We start from the raw sequence: 20,753 nt of genomic DNA, 5'->3' as shown, positions 1-20,753 counted from the left end.
TTTTACATTTTTTATTTCTATATATTTAAATATCGACTATATATTCCTCCTACATAACATTTTAATAAAATAGGAGGAGGATACTTTGATTTCAAATGATTTTGACAAATTCAATCAACCTAATATCAAATCTACCAAAAATTTTGTTTGAGGATTGTAACTGATTAGCATATGAACCAATGTCATCGTTAAATGAATATTAGGACCGTCGATAACCTCAGAGTAGGAATAATCGTAACAATGTGAAACTAGTGCTTTTAATATTCAAAGTTTCGTCCACATCACTTCAGGATGATCGGACAATTTTTTGCCGTACAGTAAGACTCTCAAATACTAATTGAATGGATATCCTGGAAGTATACAAACAACTCATCTTCAGCACGAGAATATATAATTATTTTATATTCATTTATTTGCCTTTCCTGGGAATTCTAAAAAGTTAAAAAGCATTAAGATGAACGTCTCTAGCTTGACAAGTCTAAGATACTCATCATCGAGCGATGACGGAAGGCATTTATTAAAACGTTTCCGACGTCCACTAGCAGGAAGCTTCAGAAAGCCGCCACAAAAAGTATATATATTCTTGATCAGCATGTAATTCTGAATTAATCTATGCATGTCCGTCCATGTAATATATGTTGTAAACATTCTCTCCGCCGCAAAAATTTGACAAAGACATTGAAAGTTCTTGTACGTGGATTGGTATTGAAAATAGATCAAATCATTTGAAAGGTACGTCTACAGTACCACGTAAATGCAGAACATCCCTGTTTTTCAAAAAATTATTTTTATGCTCATTACTTATACACCATGGCATATAAATCGGCAAGAATCTGAATGTATATTCTAATAATTGTACAAAACTTCACCACGCCTACTTAATGTTGTAGTGTATTAAAATTTAATTTTTTTTTCTTCAATACCTTTAAAACGCACAGAGGCAAGTTTCAAAAACCCCGTAAAGTGTATGAGCCCTTGTCTAATTTCAAGTTCGGCATGGATCTAAGCATTTCTGTTCGTGCATATGCCCATCTGTATAGCATCTGTGGTAAATATTCCCTCGCCAGCAAAAAAAAAGATATCTCTTACAAATTTTTAAAAGAGTTGGACAATGGCTCAAGTAGGTCGAAAAACACTTGTACACTGCCCCCATGCCTATGCGAGAAAAGCTGTGAAAACCTTTGTTTTCCGTATCTTTTCCTCGTTGCTCATAAACTACAACAGATACACGTTATAAGTTTTCACCGAATTATTTTACAAAAATATCGAAAATCGTCTTCGTCGATCCAATATTACCGAGTATGCAAATTTATATATTTTCCTTTTTTCAGTATTTTTTGTAGGATAACGGTGCGGATTCGTTCCGTATAATTTTCTTTTTTAACTTGAGAGTTCGAATAGAGGGCAAAGCAGCGTTACGACGGTCCGGAATTCTACTCCGATTGAAAATATTTTGTGAAATCCATGATGTGTACATTTAAACCTTGTAAATGTAATAATAACAATAAAAAGGAGGAAATTAAAAGATCTTTTACGACTTGATTCCATATTGGGGCCCAAAGCTTAGACAAGATTCGAATTAAATAGGAGACGGAGCTACTATTTTTTAATTTTATTTTTTTATTGAATTATAATGTGTATAGGATAGGATTATGTGTGGAACAACACATACGGGTTTGCTGGTACATAAGGACTCTTTTATCGAAATTCCGATCATCGCAACGAAGGAGTACACAGCCAAGGAATGTCTCATGCAGTAATTAAATTATGCCACGCGATGTATGGCACTTGGCACAGTCTGATTGAAACTGGATGTCGGTCACATCTTTATCATCAAATTTGAGCAAGAATAACTGCCATGGAACCACCAACCCAATATACTCGCCAAATAGTGACATGTTGTGAATGCATTTATTTTTCAGCAATCACATATGGATTCTCTTAAATTTCAAATGCGGAAGTTTTCGCGATTAACAAAGCCATCAAGACTACCATATATTGTACGTAGTTTCCGAGATGTGATCGCCAAACTTTCACTATTTTTGATATATTGTTCAGCAAGAAAACGCGTTGTTCTCCCGTGTAATACTCATATATACCAACTCGAAACTGTCAACTGCTACCAAAAATTTGATCCTGGTGCAATATTTTCTTGCTTACATTTCTTGAGCACTCTTGCAGGAACTGAACTCGGGAAAGTAAAAGCGATATGCGCCTAGTTTGGACCAATAAACTTATATATGAAATGACCAATCGTTGTGCGGATTTATATTCACCATGGGATTATTATTCTTAATTACGTGGTCCAAATGTACCGCGACCTAGACAATCTATTGCACACGCCCATGCGTCTAACCTTTCAGTTTTAGGATTCTTATAAATACCGGCCACTTTTTTGGATCGGAGCACAATATGATGGGATGTTTCCCTCGTCTCTTGGCAGAATCGAATATACCCATGTTTTTCAGATGGTACCTAAAGGAAATATGACCTGCGTAAAAGTTGGCGACTAAAAATAGGTCGTTTCTTAATTCCAGCAGTTTATGTGCCCTAGCTGAAGAATTTATGGATCTTTTTGCCTGCAGTTGTCCTGCACATTGCTGGTGCGGCTTCTTGGTACGATGCAGAAAGTTTCAGGACCTATCATCGCCACTCGGGTTGCCCTGTTGTCTCACCATAGAATACTAGTAGTTAGACTTAGGCAGGCGATTAAAAAAAAAAGATTGCATTCCATCCAAATTATTGGCATTCATTTAACAAATTTTCTACTTATCGCAGGATTTTCTTTAAAGAATATTAATTATGCGGTATGTGTTCGGAAAATTGGTTCATCGGTCAAAACATGTTAGTGTATCAAGTCTCATTAAAATAATTCTAAACATGCTCAAAATGATTCTAAATCGATTCGTGTAATGAAACGCGGATTCCTCTCAAGTTCTCTTGGAGATTGCATGTAACTGACTTTTTGTTGGATCTAACATTTACTTTTGAAAAACACCGTTATCGGGAAAATTATCGCTACGTAGTTCGAACGATTTCATTTTGAATAGGCTCGTCTTCGGCTCACTGTATTAAATTGCATCAAGGTATCTCGCATAGATTCAGTATAAAAATACCTGTACGTCCATCGGATGAATAAACTGCATTTTCGAAATCGATTTGTTGAATAAATTGCCGGTTTTGCGTGTTACATAAGTTCGCACAAAAACCCCAGATGTCCTCGCAGCAAAAACTTGGCCTGATCTTTGCAGCCACCTATATCTGTAGAGTCTTATCAAATTAAAATGAAAAAAAAAAAAAAAATAATTCAAACGTTTTCAATCTAAATCACATATAAGATTTAATTAACATACGATAAGGAGCTTGCAGGAGCTGCCACTATTCGAATTAACTCGTCTTTGAGGTAAAAATGCATAGGCATCGGATGTGATAAACATCAGGAAATTCGTTAGATCATATAACAGCTTCGGATCAAGGTGACTACGAACAAATGAATTGATATCACAATGGACCGAAAACCAGCCAAAGTCTTATCATAATTTATTTAAAGTTTTTTGAAATAATGGAAAAAATTCATTGCAAGCCGTGTTTTTATATGCTTTTGCTTAAGTATAAAACTCTTTCTTTTTTTTTTTTTTTATATTTATTAAATAAAACCAGTTTTTATTAATGTATAAAAATAATTTATTGAAAATATATTCGTTTCGCGTCAATGAATTTTAAATGGTAAAATTCCTCTCTTTAATGATATATTATTTTTACACTAATAATATATATATATATATATATATATATTTATATATAAATTCTGTTAACATCTGTAGGCAAATTTATTGCTCCCATTATACAAAAAGACTTACTTTTTAGATTATAATATATGTGCGGACATATGTATATAAATGTGATTCTGTTAAGCAGAAAAAAAAGACACAAAACAAAAAATTTAAGGCATTTTTTTTTTTTGTATACAATTCATTTTGTTCTTACTTTTATCATAATAAAATAATTAATTATAATATCAAGACGAGAAAATGCGCACAAGTGTCGTTAAGCATTGTGTGCTATATATATATATATGTATACAATGTTATGTATGTGTATATAAACCATATATATTTATATTCAGTTTATTTAATAAAATTAATTTTCTTACAGATTTTGTTGGTAATGAGTTTTTATTTTTTTTTTAAGTTCATTTTTAAAAAAATTTATTATGAGCACAAAGGACAAAGATTTACGAATGTATGTAAATATGCGTTCATGTTTTTATATACATATATATAGTCCAAAATTGATTTATTTATTAATTTAATATAATAATAAATTTACGAAACTCTCTTTAGTTGTACGATTAATTGGAAAAAAAAAAAAAACGATATTTTGAAATAATGAGATGGATGTACATTTTAGAAATCAATAAACCACGATTCGAACTATAAGTTAATTAATTACAGATGGAAAGTCTATAGGGCGCCGCGACGTCTGAGCATCCTACAATTATTTGTACTTTGACTTTTCAAAATAAAGCGTTGCATGCTAAGTGGTCCCATCCAATCTATTTCTAATAGCCTTCGCTTTTGGATCAAAACATGTCGGTGTACCAAATTTACGAAAAGACGAACTTAAATTCAGAAAGTGACTTGGAATCGGTCGGTAAAAAAAAAAAAGATGGATCGGTCTATCTGGAAGCCTTGTGGCACATTCGCGCAATATTTAATATACTCTTCGTAGTGATGTAGAGCATAAAAACCATTTTTATTCCCCCTAGGATAAATTCTTAAATAATAATACCCAGCGTAGATCCCTCAATCCGGACTTGAGTCGAATAACTTCTGCTTCTTTCTCTATTTTCGCGTTTCGCTATATTATTCATATAATTTTACAGATCGAATTGAAAGTTTCTTGTTCTCGTTTTATGACACAATGATTTGCTACTGTCTTCATCAGATGTAAATTCGAAGTTGAACGAATGACGAACGAGCGCATTTTCTACCATAATGACCAGTAGATCGATCGACAGATTTTTAAAAAATCAAGAGCTTTATTACTAGAGCGAGATAAGATGCATAATTAATATCGCTTTCCATGCTAACACTAATGTGTTACGTTTTCTCAGACCTGCAAGGCGGCGTTCGTTCGTTAAGAGTTACAATGAATATTTATTAAATTTAGTATGGAAATGGGTCCGCTCGACTCGAAAAAGACACGTTATTCAACATTCTTCCAAGGCTTTCTTATATATTTGCCCTAACGCAAAAGGAATTTTTTTTCGAAAAATTAGTTAACTGAAATTCAAAGTGTTTTGGGTTTAGTAAGCGATCGTGACGATGGTACAGTCAAGAACAATTTAGCATTTGTTGTTGCTCGCATGTTAATAGCTTATGTAATAAGCAATGTTCTGTGTGCTTTGGTTAACCAAAGAAGACACTATTGACCTGGAAGAATGTAATCGAAATTTAGAAAGAAGGAACATACGTGCAAAAGGAACGGTTTAGAAGGGGTTTAAAAGGAGTTAAACTCATTTTCCTATTCTCGAATATGCTAAGGAAATGTATAGGACGGAAACGTATTTGGGCGGGATAACAAGGGAAATTTAAAGCAAGAATTCAAGTTATATGGGAACATGAAATTTGATAATTAAATTGAAATTTTTAATTAAAAAAAATTAAACATAATTCTAGCGAAATAATAATAATTAAATTCAATTTTCGTTAAGTTTGTGATGAAAATGTGATTAAAGCATGCCCTGTTCTCTTCGTAATACCTCTGCGAAAGCGATTAAGAGACAGAACATTTCCTGTATTTGTCTCTACACAATCGGCAATGAGAGAGGACGAGGAGATATTTTAGCAAAAAAAAAAAAAAAAAAAAAAAAAAAAAAAATACATTTTCAATAAATATTTATTAAATATATTTCAAATACAATACAAGCACAACAGCTTTTATGATTTCCATATAACATTACAGGTTACCTAAATACATGGATTAGACGTGAACTCAGGTTGAACAGGAGAGAAAAAGGAACTATATTCACTTTTTTTTTTTTTTTTATCAAAATTCTGTCTTTTTTTTTGTTGTTTTTTTTCTTAATGATCTTCTCTTTTACCCGCAGCATACCAGCATAGATCGTAAGTGCGTAACGAACGAGTGAAGGTTACACACGAAATATTGCCTGAAAGTTAAAGATAATATAGAATAGCATAGAATCGGGGATAAGTTGCAATTGTTTTGCTGCGAATCACTACCGGGAGGGGAGGCACACACACAAAGGGATTTGCTTGACAATTTATTATAGACTATATATAGTTTTAGATAGATAAAAACCGATGTAATAAAAATGTTATTCTATTATAACATTTAAATGCAAGATGACAACATGTTGTCATCATTGTCATTGTGGACATGTCAGTGTGTTTCGATTGTCGATGAGAAGAGAATTTCTTCAGGAGCCATTACTTCATGTACTTAATGTTGTGATGTTTTGTGAATAATTTCTTCACTTTACTTTTTTTTATTTTCATAACTTTTTTAATCGAGATGCATAGAAATTGAAATAAGACGAAAATTAATTACAAATTAAACGAAGCAAACAAAACAGACAATTGAAGAAAGTAAGACTAAAACGGATTATAATATGATTTAGATGAGAGTTGAGAGTACGTGGCAGAATCTCTTATACAATACTTCCCTTGTTCTTATTTATTTATATAATTATTTTTATTTTTTTCTTAATTAGTACTAAAAGCGAACTTATTTTTTAAATGGATTTGGTCGGGCTTTAAAGGTGGCAGCTTTTCGTAGTTCTTTTTCGTACGCCTCCTCCCGCTTTTTTCTTTGCTGCTCTTCCTGCAATAGAGAAAGAAAAAAACAAAAAATGAAATCAAATACATATAGTTAAGATCATGAACACGTAGGCCATAGACGTATATATATATATATATGAGTAAATATATAACAGGAATTAGGAGAGGAAATCATAAACGAGTGAATAAGTGAATGAGTTAATGATTTAATAGTATTTCGAATGGGCGTCAATAAAGCAGACGCTACCATTTTTAATCGTAGAAGATAGCCCCGGTATACTTTCAAATCGATATCTGATTACAAAAACTCATACATTTCATATATCATCTGGATGCCTAAGGATGATGTGTAAATTATTAAATATGGTGATTCTTGCCGCAATTTTGAAACCATTGAATTCATTCATCAGTATTGCTATGTGCGAGCCAATTGAATTATTTGAAATTTCTATGTAACGGGCCGGAGGTTGCCCCTGCCCGATTTCAAATGTTGCCTCTTTTTAAAAGACGCCATCTTATTATTAAACGGATCTTTTTACGTTATATTTCGGATCGAAGTCTGTCACTGAATTGTTCTGACTGCATTTTTTGTTCTTAGTTTTCGCCGTTTTCAATCCATTGAGGTTGAAAATCTAAAAGATATATCTGATCTTTCACGAAGTCAAGACGTCCAACAACAATAGTAAGTAAAAACAGCAACTGTAGCTAAATGAACTTAAAGCCTTATATTGATTATATTGAAAAACTCATTTACTGAATGAAAGGCAAAATATCTACAAGTCAATGAAGTAAAAAAAATAAATAAATAAAACTAATAAACAAAAAAAAAAAAAAAATAAATTGCAGATTTTGGAATTTCATCTTTTATCTGGTTTTTCGCATGACTAAACGTAAAGTTTCAAGTTCACTTTGTCAAGCCATTCGTACAAAAAACAGAAGTTTAAAGTAAACATGCATTGTTTTTGTTTATATTTTTTTTTTCATTTTCTGATTTTTCTAATATAGAAACTATTAAGAATGGCATGGTAATGATGTAATTAAATTTATTACAAAAGAATTCTGTGCCCTTGAATTGTAGTGAGTATGAGTTTTAGTTTAAAAGCTGTTTTTGAAAATTCAATTAATTGATTCGGAATTGTTTTGTTTCGAAAATCCCAAAAGCAAAGATTGTGTAAAGTGATAAATATGTGGGTGGGCGGGCGGCAAGTTTCTTTACTACTCTCTACTTGAAACAGATTTTTTATCATCAATTAACTGAACTTTAACTTTAGAATGAATGATGGATGGACGAGAACTCGTTTAAAATGTGTGACAATAATCAAAGTAGATTCATTAGATTCGAAATTTGGAATGGAAAATGAACGTCGAGAAGGCCCATGTAATAAGAAGAGTATCTGGGTCCGCGGCGCTGAAGGAAACATTGCTAGTAAACATTTTTCGAAATGCCAAATTAGATCTCGAAGATCTACATTAGTTTCCCCGCTATATATACCTATGAACCCCAATATGCATCGGATGCAGAAATTCGAATTAAAAATTTCACTTTTTTATAATGCGATTAGCTTAAGTTTATTAGCTTATTACCTTAAGGTTGACAAAGCGATAACTGTCAGATCGGATAAAAACTTTTCGAACACAATCGTCAAAGCGGAAATAGAATTTTTCAAAAAACAAATAATGGCCAAGTTCCACCAAGAACTAATGCAGCTTCAATCCGCGGTGAATATTTTCTATCATACGAAGCGCATTACACCAGCAGTAGTAGGGAGATTTTCTTGAAAGCTCTTCAAGATCTTGTAAAAATCGGAAATTGCTAGAAAGCAATGTTTTGACCTTAACCGGGAGAGTATAGGAACATTTTTCAAGTTTCTGCAATCTTACTTCTGCATATAGGATTGTATGTGCGTCCATATTAATTGGCGATGGATATACAATTTCACTAAGTAACATTTTTAAAAGAACAAATGTGAAATGATTTTTGACGTATTAGCGAAAAGACTGTAAGAAGTGCAAATATTTGGGAAAAGTAATTTATGATTGGGTGAAGAAAACATTCATAAAACAATGAATTCCCAATTCTATAGGAAAAGTGAAAGCGATTTTTTTTTTTTTTTTTTTTTTTTTTGTTGATTTGACGAATATTTCTGTCTGTTAGAAAAGCAATTACAAGACAAGTAAAAGCACTATCATGGTACACGGTCGATTATTAAATATCCTACACCACTACGCTTAATACAATTATTCTTTTAAATTTTTCTAATTTTTTCTTAAATTTTTAAAATAAGTTGTTAAGTGAAAAGTGGTCGGAAAATTAATACGTTTCGTACTTGGGCTAAAACATATCGATTTACCCAATTTCATTAAAATTATCTCAGAAATTGCTAGCTTCAAGTTGAACACAAGAAAACAAGGCACAGACGGAAAGACGGATAGACAAACTTAGATCAGAACAAAAAATGATTCCGAATCGTTTAGTGCAAGGAAGGGTTGATTTATTTAAAGTATTTGCGGGTGTTGTATATATTTTAATGGCAAATTTAATATACCCTTGTAGGAAGTAATTAGTAATCCCATGTTATCGCGACGCATACGAGGCTTTAAATAATTATATATAATAATATAATATAAGCCGTTTTATACAATAGGTCAGCATGAACAATGCAACTCACGTGAGTAATTGTTAAATACAGTTCGTTCGTACAGACATACATGGGTTTTTAAACGTAACTCCTAAGAAATCTTCGATAGTCAGTTGATAGTGTTTTTAATGCTGTTAATGGATATGCAGATAAAAAAAGCGTTGCATTGTTTCGATATTTCTTCATGTAATTGTGCACGCAGCTACGCTCTTCCTCAGTTGCTCGCTCGGTCTCTCTCTCTCTCTCTCTCTCTCACTCTCTCTCTTGGTCTCGCTCTCCTTTCAAACAGTTAAATTGAATTGCATTAATCATGCAATGGATGGAATTTCAATAAGCATTAATCAGAAATTATTCTCCGGATTTATTTGTTGCGTTTTATGCACGAACGTCACGTTCGCATTAATCTAAATTGCACTTTAGATTGTGTTTTTATTTTTCTCTTCTCTTACAAATAAATAAATAAATAAATCGTTCATCTTTATCAAACCTATATGATGATGATGAATGATTCATTTTTGGTAGACTTTTTCCTTTTTTTCTTCTCTCAAACTACTTTTAATAATAATAAGAGATATATACAATTGTTATATATAAAACAAGGAAGAAATTTTATTCGAGTCTGATCGAATATTTTTATGCCCATCAGTTACTTGTCGTGATGGGAATATATTACAATAGATTTCTTATTTATTTTGAACAACACGTGATTCCGAATTGGCGCAGGTATATCGGCCTGCTTGAACTTTTACGTGTTGCTAAATTTATGACATTAAGTTGAAACTTGAGAGAGATGCACAAATTTCTAGTAAAAGCTAAAAATGTGGGCTTGATTTGCGTGCAAGCAAAGATCTAAGAGACCAAGAAAAGTCTAGTCTACTAGAAAGATCTATTGTTTTGAATAATTCGCAAAGAAATATTTGACAAAGCCTCCTACAAATTGACCACAAAATTCGTCTTAATTGGCCAGTAATAAATTCTTAAACGGTTGATGGGGCAGGTCCCACCATTAGTTACTCCGCATCACTTCCCCTAATTACAGTTAGTTAGTTATACAACGACTTTTCAAAATAAGGCAATGTATGGAATGTTGTGGTCAAAAAAGTCGTCCGATCCGAACCATTTTCGATAGCGTTCGTGTTTACGCCAAAACATGCCTTTATACAAAATTTCATTAAGTTATCTCAAAAATTGCGGCTTGTAGGTCAAAGACATATAAACAAGACGGACAGACAAACTTAGCTCTATTCAGAAATAGTTTCCGAATCGCTTGATATTATACAAGTTGAGTTTACTTCAAGCTTTTCTGGATGTTGGATACATCCCTGCAAACTTAATTTACGTTGAACACAAAAGAATAGATCAGACAGACAGACAGCCAGACAAATACACAATCTTACATCGATTATGAAAGTGATCGTTCTGACACGATTAGCATAATAAAAGTCTAAAGAGTCTATCCGAAGCACTTCTGGGTGTTGTGTACATCCGCATAAAGGTAAGATCCCATTGTATCACAAGTGGTACATGGTGTAAAAAGGCTCCACATTCTTACTCGATTTTCCGCTTCTCTGATACAAATTACACTTAGCAGAGTATCTAAATGTAAAGCTCTTTGTCTCAGTGTAACTATTGTGTTATATGATATGCAATACATCTGTAGCCCGCAAGCTGTTTGTAAGTTATTGTAATAAGGTATAAATGATGACACGACTGAAATATATCATGCACAAGTACACTAAGGCGGTATATGTCTTATTCTAGCGAATTTATTTCCTTGATTTTCGGACTCAATATCTCAACGGTTTTGAAGGCACAATCATAACTTTAATACAAGGCAGATATTGAAATTAAAATCGATGTATAACACATAAGGCAGATATATGTATATGTAAGATCGAGACTTTCATTTCCGTTAATATCTAACACCCATATACGAACAATCCGAAATATTTTGATATTATGATATTTTGATTTGGCCATGCAGTTGGTTAATAGCGAGCTTTACAGCGAGGTTTACATTGTCACACTTAACTGACTATTACGGGCATGGCCCAGCACGTTCATTTTGCCACTGATAGCCGATGTAATTCTTTTTACTAAAATTTTAGTTTTGCGCATAAATTATAATCGATTGCAGTGGTATATAGACTCCATACACCTCGTAAATGCTGACGATGACAAATTAAATCCTTCGCATTTTACAGGCGTGTAATGGCATATATATTAGGGAATGAATTGTGGCTATTTTCAAAAGTTATTCTATAACAAACTTCAATGTCTAATGTCAATAAGCCGACCGTCAGAATAATCTCCACTAAAGATTGAAGTGCCAGCGTCTAAGTCTTACCTGAGGGTACCCTAGAGAGCCAAGTGCTCGAATGCTTCGGGTTAATAAGAACGTGTCAAAGATTGTCGACGCTTTTGACCAACGAATCGAACAAGAATGGCTTGTGGTATTTAAGCGGATTATTAGGATTAGCCAATTTTATCATCCTAAACCTGTAAATAGAATCGCATGACATATTACCTGCCTTTAAAAAAATCTATCTCTGGCAGCCTTTACTACGATTGTTGTCCAGATGTTCCCAATTTCGAACTAAATGTACAGGAACACTATTCCTTCTTTTGATATCCTCTACTTGCAACCCTTAGTGACAATCATCGTTTCTACATGTTTGGAGAACATAACTGGGTTTCTGGTAATATATAATAAAAACAAAAAAAAGAAAATGTTCATATTCTTTGCAAGCGTTTTACGTAATAGAGAAAAAGAAAGATGTACGCCTACGTTACGGAAGGAGGGACAAGTCTTGTATACCATCATAAGTCAGTTGTGAGTCTAAAAATGCACGATTATAGTTTACTATTATAATGATAGTGATGGCGTGTCTTTAATACATGTCTTGGATTGCGATTTTACTGTCAAAGTATAACATGTTACAGTACGTTCACGTATCCATTCATACACTTGTTATTGTTCGCATTTGCCGCTACTTTATCCATAATTTCACTTGAAATTTATACCTCCTATATATATATATATATATATATATTTATATGTATATATGCATAACTCATATGGCTATGCATGATTTTCAAGCTGTTAGTTACATTAATTTCTTTTTTCTTTTCCACATTCATGCATATGAATAGTATTTTGCGCCATTTTCTCTAAATATAAGAGAATATTATTATTATTGTTGCGACTAAATTGAAAGTTTTGTATGTTATGCCAGCAATATTTATTAGACGTTAAATGTTATGGTCAACAACTGTCTGTTAAACTGAGATTCCATTGTGTTTAGAAAACACATCGCTTTTTGTGCCGAGCATTGAAAATTGAAGATATATTCGTTTTGTCGAAACCTTTGGCAATACGCAGAAGAAAATTTTAGAGATTCCTATACACAAATGATTTAAGTTCCGAATTTGCCTAAGTAGGTTTGTCCGTCCGTGTGAGAATGTACGGGAAACATGAGATGTTAAAAATGGTTCAGATCGGTCAAGGTAGTACACATCTACAGTACAAGGTAAATCGGAAAGCAAAAGTTTTTGGTTTTCTTTTTTTTTTCTTCTTTTGCTTATTAGTCATAAACAGCAAAACCGTAATAACAATAAGCCTTTTGTCGTCGATTCAATAAATGATCTTAAACGAAAGCGGCAAAAATCTTTCATCCAATATTATAAGGTGTCGGCCGGTATTTGTCTTTTTCATTTAACATAATTTTCTTACTTATTATATTGACTAATTGGTTGCTTATTTGCATGTAGGCTTATAATAAAGAAGGTCGGTCCACATATATGTTAAAAAAAAAAAAAAAAAGAAGGTTTAAAGGTCAATATCCATATTTCATATAATATTCAATGTGTTTACAGTTTCCATGACTAGAACGAATTGTGGAAAGTGTTATCATAAGTAGCAAGAAGAAAAACTAAAAACAAGGAAATAATTATATACGACCTACAAACAGCGAATTTTTCGTTTCGTACCCCCATCGCATTTGCTTGCTTTTGTGTTATTCATTAACAAATCGAATGAATAAAAAATCAAAATTCAAGTAAATATGAGTCATGTTCTTCGAAAAGATCACAGAAATTGCTAACGAACCAGGCGGCGGTGATGCTGTCAATATATTTTCAGGCGTCAGAAATAGTACGATAAAGTTAGCATTTCTCTCACATGCTTCAGCGATAAGATGGTATATTTAAAAGCTTTTAATATAACTTTGCAAGAAATTTTTGATACCCGAATATAGTCGAGCTAACGGAAAGACTTGCGACATTCAAAAAAAAAAAAAATTTATAAAATTACAATCCGTAAGCGACTCGGTTTAAACTATTAGGTAGTTCAGAAAATTTCTTCCGTAATAAAGTAAGAAATGAACTTTGAATGTTCTCGATGAATTAAGTTCTTCTACAATCTTACCAATCGTTATGTGTCGATGGAAACCGTAACCCTAACCCTAACCTTGTTTACGAAATAAACATAACCATACATACCTCTAACCCTAATTATCTATCTAGATAGCTGAAAAAAATTGTTGTTTTAACCTAATCGCAAGAAATTCCCAGACTATCTACTACTTTTTATCGACTTAAATCTTAGGATACAATAACTAAAGCTTATTTCTTATGGAAACCTTTATAGGGAAATCGTTTCGAGAAATAGATCTATGTGATGCAAGCTCGGTATAGCGCTCTTCTATTTAATCACTGTTTTGAAGTAGAGCGTTATATAAGGAATGATCTAAATTATGTCAGTGTATTTCACCACTATCATCGCCCTATAGTTCAGGCACAAGAGTACATGGACATATAATAATAAAATGTTTATCTATCTCAAGTTCGTTTGGGCATTTGGTACATCCCTGACGTCATGTGCAAATTTAATTTATAATGCCTCTGCCTTATCGCGGCTAAATCTTTTCATTTCCAATTCTTGGTTTAATATCATTAGATATTGTGATGATGATGCCGTTGTATTAGAGTAATTTAAAATACACTACACCCAACTGATCTCTTTCAATGAGACTGTCACGGATATTCGGTTTTACTGTCGAAATTACTGGTTCATTCTTCATAATCATAGTTTTTGACGATCCCGTTATTATATCGTGTCCGCATTTTATTGCTCATCAACATTCAATAACACTGTCTTTCAGATTAAGAACGAAACGTAACTGTACCCATTGAAAATTTCCCAAAAATTGTGCTGAACATTTGTTAATAAAAAGTGAAGCGCACTAAAAGCTGAAACCTTATAATAATGCTTTAACATGAGCGTAGTGAAAGTAGATTATAGTCGAATGCAATTTAATACTAATAATAATCGTACTTCTATTGCAAATCCTTTAATAGATTATGAAAGGTAAAGTATTTATTTACATAACTAACTTTGCTTCCAAGTTAGTTAGTGCCGTATGTATGTTGCCATCATAACGTACCTAAAGCATATTTTATAGATAAGATCATCGAAGACTTTTATACTTAACCTAACTTATTCGCTGAAAAAAAAAAAAAAACACAAAGGATTTCCGTTCATGTTTAAGGTTTTTGTTGTGGGAAGACTGATGCATCGATCAGATCGACGACAAGAGACCAATTACATTTTCTTTTCTTTTACGCAAAATTTTGCACTTGCAAGTTTAATTGTAATAAATGGACGGATAGGCGAACATAACCGTTCACGCCTGCAACTAACAAGCATTTCTCTTTGCGACCGTTTAAATACACAATTAGAAACCTTTCCAAATAGTAACTTACTTTGTTATTGCGAATAGAACAAAAGAGAATTCTAAAGTAATTTTATTTACTGGCTGGCTGGCGTTATGTTCCCATTAAACCAAGTGCAAGCAAATTTAATCAAATATGATAAAAAGCAAAAAATGGAGAAAAAAAAAAAAAAAAAACAAATAAATAAAAGCGCAACAACATAATATGATAAGTAATTGCAATCAAAGCACAAATACATGCAAAAATCTTAATGAGCTCAACAATAAATCATAATAAAATTGGAGAAAATACATAATGAAAAATGACAATATTAACCGTACAAAAAAAAAATAATAAAAATAGAAGATGATCGTTATCTTAATCGTGATCATGACCCTCATGAAATGCATATGATGAATACGTGTATGGCATGTAATTACGTATAAATTGTAAAATCTCTTCATACACAAGTGCTCAATAATTACAAATGTTTTAAAAATTTTAAGAGTAATTGCAAATTTCTGGATGATGTAAACCTGCCGATAAGTAGTAAAAGTTTAAATGAGTAATAAATGACCGAACACGTTATGAAGGCATATGAATAAACGATAGGCATATATTGTTTCATTTCTTTGAATTTAGAGAATACAAAGCGCATTTGCCCGCTGTCTTTATAGGTAGGGCCTAAGAATTCCTCAAGCTTTTCTTCACTTTGCCGCTTCCTCAACTTAGCTTCATTTAATTTTTTGCAATTTTTGCATTTTTTTTCTTTCGTAAAGCTTACCGTTAAATAAAAATGTATGTTACATGAAATGTCCTTGTTTTTTTTATTATTGCCTGTTGTTTGTGTTGTTGTTATTCGTTGCTGATAAGGGAATTTTCGTGATATTATTACTATTATTATTGAATATATATAACAATCATCTCCGTACGCTACTGGCTGCTGCAGTCTCTCTTTCCTCATTCCCATTCCATTATAACGTTTTAATCATCAGTTGGTAGGTAAGTGACTAGAGTTGTGTGTTGTCGAGGCATTAAAAGATTCTTCAACGTTTAAGTTGGTGGTGTCACCGTAAAATTTCGGTTGATCGTGTTGTTGTTCGGTTCCGGCACTTGTACCCTCATCATCAGAATCATCATCCCCTGAACTGTCGTTGCTAAGCTTAAGAGCATTAACGTTGGAGTTCTCATGATTGGGTGATGTTTTGGACGTGTCCACTTTAAGAGCTTTGCTAAGACGTTCATAGCAGGTGCTACAAACACGCACTGGCTTCGAGCTTTGTTGTGGTAAAAGAAATTTTTTAGCCGAACATGGTCCGCACACTACCGCCCCACAATTACGGCAATGATGACGACGCACTATCATTGTAAATTGGGTTTTTTTGCAATGCATGCATACGGTAGCCTCGGCATCGGGTACCCAAACGGCAGCATGATTTTCAACCGGTTTTTTACCCGATTTACGCAATAAATCCTCTACGCACTTGTTGATATGGGCCATCCATTCTTGTTTTTCGGTAGCAGTTGCCGCATATACCACAAATGATTTAGTGGTTGTTCGTATAAGCCAACCATTACGATATTGGCTGCAATCCTCAATATCATCCAATGACACCTCTTCCAAAGGCATTATGTGTTGTTTATTGTATTTCTTTTTACCAATAACAATATTGCCGTAAACCAAGATGTCATTAAATAAAAAAAATTGTCTCGATTTCGGACGTTTACGGCACATTTTTGTTAAAACACCCTCACCAACCAAAACACGACCGGATATCGCTAGTGGTACACCTGAGCTGCCAAAACAACTCTCCACCAAAGCTATACGCCTGGTATTCGCCTCCGAATTCACCAAACGATCAACCATTTTTCATAAAATTCTTTCACACTTTTCTTTACGACACCAATCAAACGTACCCAGCGCAGTTAACCAGGTGTTTGCTTTATGAATAAATTCAAAGCGAAAGAGGAAAGTAGGCGTTAGGCAGGTTACTTTTTTTTATTTTTATTGCTGTTCGTTAATTACGTTCAACACTCAATCTCACGTATATGTGTTCACTACTGCGGAACGGAAATGACTGCACTGCAGACGTCTGGTTTATTTCTTTTGTTTTACTTATTGGATTTTTCTTTATTTTGCCTTTGTTTCATTTTTTTGCAACACTTTCTTTAAGTTAAGCAAAAAGTTGCTTATTTTTCAACTATACGTTCAAATTTTATATGTGTGTATACATATATATATATATATATATATATATATATGTATAGCATATGTGCTTATGTGACTTTCTAGACTTTTATAATACAACCACACGATAAAATAAAAAAATTGTGTATATATATATATATATATATCTATACATATAAAAATTATTTATAAATTTTTTCTATCAACTGTTTGCAACAAATTGACGTCGTTAAAATAATCACAAAAATTGCTGTGCCTATTCTCTTTCTATACTCTTATTAACCCAGAGATGCCAACATTACAAATTTTCTCAAAGTTGTAATAAAATGTATTATCAAAAATGTTAAAGAGGAAGACAAAGAGTAACAACAGAGAAATGGATTGCTTTTTGTCCATGTGATTCTTAATACAGAGCTTGTATATGAACGTTTTACCTGGATTTGTTTTTCTTTAAAATTTTGTTTTAAAGCTTCATTATATTGTTTACGCTCCTGTAAGCGCCGTTCCATAGGAAGATTAAACGGACGCTGCTCATTCGTCGTATGTTTTCTTTCGGGAAAAAAAGGCTTTACTTTTAACACGGAGGGTGGACGTGATTCAAATTTTGGGACCTGTTCTTTCTGTTTTAATTCTGCTGGCTGAAATATATTCATCTCCTCTTCGAAACTAATTTTTAAAAAATACGCGATCATAAATACCTTCTTTTCACTCCTTTGTTTAATTGAACGTGAATGTTTAAGAACTTCCGGGGTAATAGGGACGGTTATAGTGTGAACAACCATTTGCTTTTCTAATTTCTCGTGATAATAATTAAAATTTGGCATTGGCTTGGGATGAAAAACGCGTTTACTTCGCTCTTCCTCAGCTCGCAATCGTTCGGCCTCTTCCTTTTTCTTTTTGTAATAATCAATCACTTTGTACGCTTTTGGCGTTCGCGGTGTATTTTTAGGTATCGCACCTTTCGACGCAGTTACCATCTTTTTTTTATCCGTCCACATTTGAACTAGATTCACAGCGGATTCCTTCTTGACTTCGAGATTTTCTTCGTTCCCGCTGGTTGATATTTTTGCATCTTGTTCCTTGTGAGATGAATCGTTTAGCTTTACCTTTTCTATGAGTTCGAAAGGTATTTAAAGCTAACTAAATAAGTTCAGAGGCTCTAGCCTACAACTTACCAGACTCTTCATTATGTAACTTAAGTCCATCTTGCTTGCTCCGCAATTTATGTTTTGAACCTGTTGTATACGTATTTAATAAAGTTTTTTTTTTATCTTTGCACAATCCGTACACATACCAAAAAAATTCTCGGAATGATCTAAGTAATGATTGCCAACGTTTATATCATCCCAATCGAAGGTGTTTTCGCATTTTATATTTATGTTTTCCATGATGCGAATAACAAATGCAATTTTCTACGACCAAAACAAAATCTCTAATTCGCCAATAAAACTTGCGCGGCAGTTGATTCAAAATTTTTATATCAGATTGTAAATATGTAGTTAAAATAATATGTTAAACCGAGTTACAAACACAATTAACATTTGCATGACAAAGAACATAACAGGATGTCCTCGATGCTAATTAATCTGATGAAAAATGGCGCGATTTAATTTAAGAATTTATGTGACCACTTTAAAGTAAATGTTGGCAGTTTTCGATACGTGAGAATTGACAATGCATAAAAATGCATTTCCATTGCAGTTAGAGAACTGGCCACAATAATTTATTCAAATCGAACACTCAGTAAAATTCGATAAATAGTCTGTGTGTCTTAAGACAGTTCTTTTTATCGAACGTTCGAGACATTTTAGGGGTGAAGTATTTTTTAAAAATTTATTTATTTATTAGTTTTTGAGTGAGATCACATGTTAAAGCTTATAAAGCATATTGGCAGCGCTTAAATAAAATTTGGGCGAGGATGAAGAAATAAGCAATAATGAACAACCATTTGTTGTCTATTCCAAGGCTGTGTAGAGAGCACCTAAAAAGTTCAGCATTATTATCTTCAGAAAGAAAAAAAAGCTGGCTTCCAAGTCTAGAATGTTAAAAAATTAGATTGTTACAGATAAAATAATAATAAAAGAATATATTGATATTATTGAAATCTCAACTTAGCAAAATGGCTTTATTTTTTAGTTGATTGAAAATTATATTATTCCTTAATCAATTTGAATTATATTCGTACTGCTCAAAGAAATTCGTAATTTTTTTGACAATTTTTTGATCTGTATTGCCATGTCTTATTAATATTTGCATAATCTTATACATACGTTTTGTGGAACCTAAAGAACTGATATGTTGGTAATAAATCTAATTACCCTGCCTTATGTTTTTGGTTAATTCTAGTAAATGTTAATTTGAAATATTAGATTAGTACTTTATGTAGAATATACATTTGAAAGTTTCAATAAATCGATAGCATCTATTTTTAACACTGCGACCATAAACCAAGAATATATAAATGATAAGGTTCGGGATTCTATCGGGCGCATATGGTTTAAACAAGGTTGAATCTGAATTTATTTATAAATAAGTACACATTGACAGAAAATGCTTATTGTAGAGGCGACTTGCAAAAGCCTTGAAAAAAAAAAAAACTAAATAAAAATTGATTACACTTTCCGGTACAAGCAGCTAGTAGGTCTACTAAATAACATAATAATCGGCGCTTGCAATGACACTTTAAAATAAATTGATACAGTTAATGAATGCATATTCGAAGTGTAGGGCTTCGTTAAATAAGCAAGGACGACATATTTTAAGCGCCAAAATGGATAACATACGTACAACGTTTGTTAGGCCCCTTATCATAATTATGATAAGCAACATATGGTTTCTATTTACAAACAATAACCTTGTACTGCTTATGGCGGCTTTTCTCTCTTTCGGCACACGGTAAGAGATTTGCAATAACATTTACTTTCTCCCTCTCGTGAGATGAGAGATGCACTCGAGTCCTTCATATTTAAGGAATTTTTTTTTCATGTAAAATAGCACAAAAACAACTAAGCTTAAATTCACTTTACTGTTGTAGTTGTAAGGATTAAATAATTTTTAATAATTTCATTTTTAAATTATTAACTTGTATTTCTATTATTTCGTAATGTAACTTGTTTTTTTAAGTATGCAGCAAAAAAATGCAACAACAAAAGTCACAATTTTTTCTCAAACAAATTTTACTCCCAGGAATTGAATTTTATTATTCTCAGCATTATCTTCTGGGCGTGCATAAGAAAAGCACATTAAAGTCAATTTTACTCTCCGACAAGAATTTCATATTCCCAGCATTGTTTTCAGTGCCTGCATATGAAATGTACAGCAAAGTCAATTTTACTCTCAGAATAGAATTGCATATTCTCAGCATTGTTTTCAGGGCCTGCATATGAAATGTACAGCAAAGTCAATTTTACT

At 32.6% G+C, this 20,753-nt stretch overlaps 2 protein-coding genes across 3 annotated transcripts; both read right to left on the bottom strand.

The window, feature by feature from the left end:
• Positions 1–6,034: 6,034 nt before the first annotated feature.
• Positions 6,035–18,896, bottom strand: LOC119644456 (stress response protein NST1-like). Of its 2 annotated transcripts, XM_038044016.1 has the most exons (5): positions 18,637–18,896; positions 18,518–18,577; positions 18,041–18,453; positions 17,777–17,980; positions 6,035–6,846 (listed from the first exon to the last, which is right to left on the bottom strand). In XM_038044016.1, the coding sequence occupies exons 1-5, from the start codon at positions 18,728–18,730 to the stop codon at positions 6,751–6,753; spliced, it is 867 nt and encodes a 288-aa protein (XP_037899944.1). In that variant the 5' UTR covers positions 18,731–18,896; the 3' UTR covers positions 6,035–6,750. The 2 variants fall into 2 exon arrangements, with proteins under 2 accessions (XP_037899944.1, XP_037899945.1); XM_038044017.1 differs by lacking the exon at positions 17,777–17,980.
• Positions 16,052–17,312, bottom strand: LOC119644455 (pleckstrin homology domain-containing family F member 1 homolog). Its single transcript, XM_038044015.1, has one exon. It carries the CDS (start codon positions 17,019–17,021, stop codon positions 16,146–16,148), a length of 876 nt encoding a protein of 291 aa, XP_037899943.1. The 5' UTR covers positions 17,022–17,312; the 3' UTR covers positions 16,052–16,145.
• Positions 18,897–20,753: the final 1,857 nt, after the last annotated feature.

Source organism: Glossina fuscipes, unplaced genomic scaffold (genome assembly GCF_014805625.2).
Source record: "Glossina fuscipes isolate IAEA_lab_2018 unplaced genomic scaffold, Yale_Gfus_2 117202, whole genome shotgun sequence".
Taxonomy (NCBI): domain Eukaryota; kingdom Metazoa; phylum Arthropoda; class Insecta; order Diptera; family Glossinidae; genus Glossina; species Glossina fuscipes.
Note: the sequence above shows the minus strand (reverse complement) of the source record. Positions and strands in the feature narration are given on the sequence as shown.

Excerpts from the sequence above, each read along its gene's own strand:
- LOC119644456 (XM_038044016.1), bottom strand. The coding sequence starts at position 18,730 with ATGGAAAACATAAATATAAAATGCGAAAACACCTTCGATTGGGATGAT. Across the intron at positions 18,454-18,517 it reads GTTACATAATGAAGAGTCTG|AAAAGGTAAAGCTAAACGAT; the intron begins GTAAGTTGTAGG and ends TCGAACTCATAG. Across the intron at positions 17,981-18,040 it reads AACAAAGGAGTGAAAAGAAG|CCAGCAGAATTAAAACAGAA; the intron begins GTATTTATGATC and ends AATATATTTCAG.
- LOC119644455 (XM_038044015.1), bottom strand. The coding sequence starts at position 17,021 with ATGGTTGATCGTTTGGTGAATTCGGAGGCGAATACCAGGCGTATAGCT.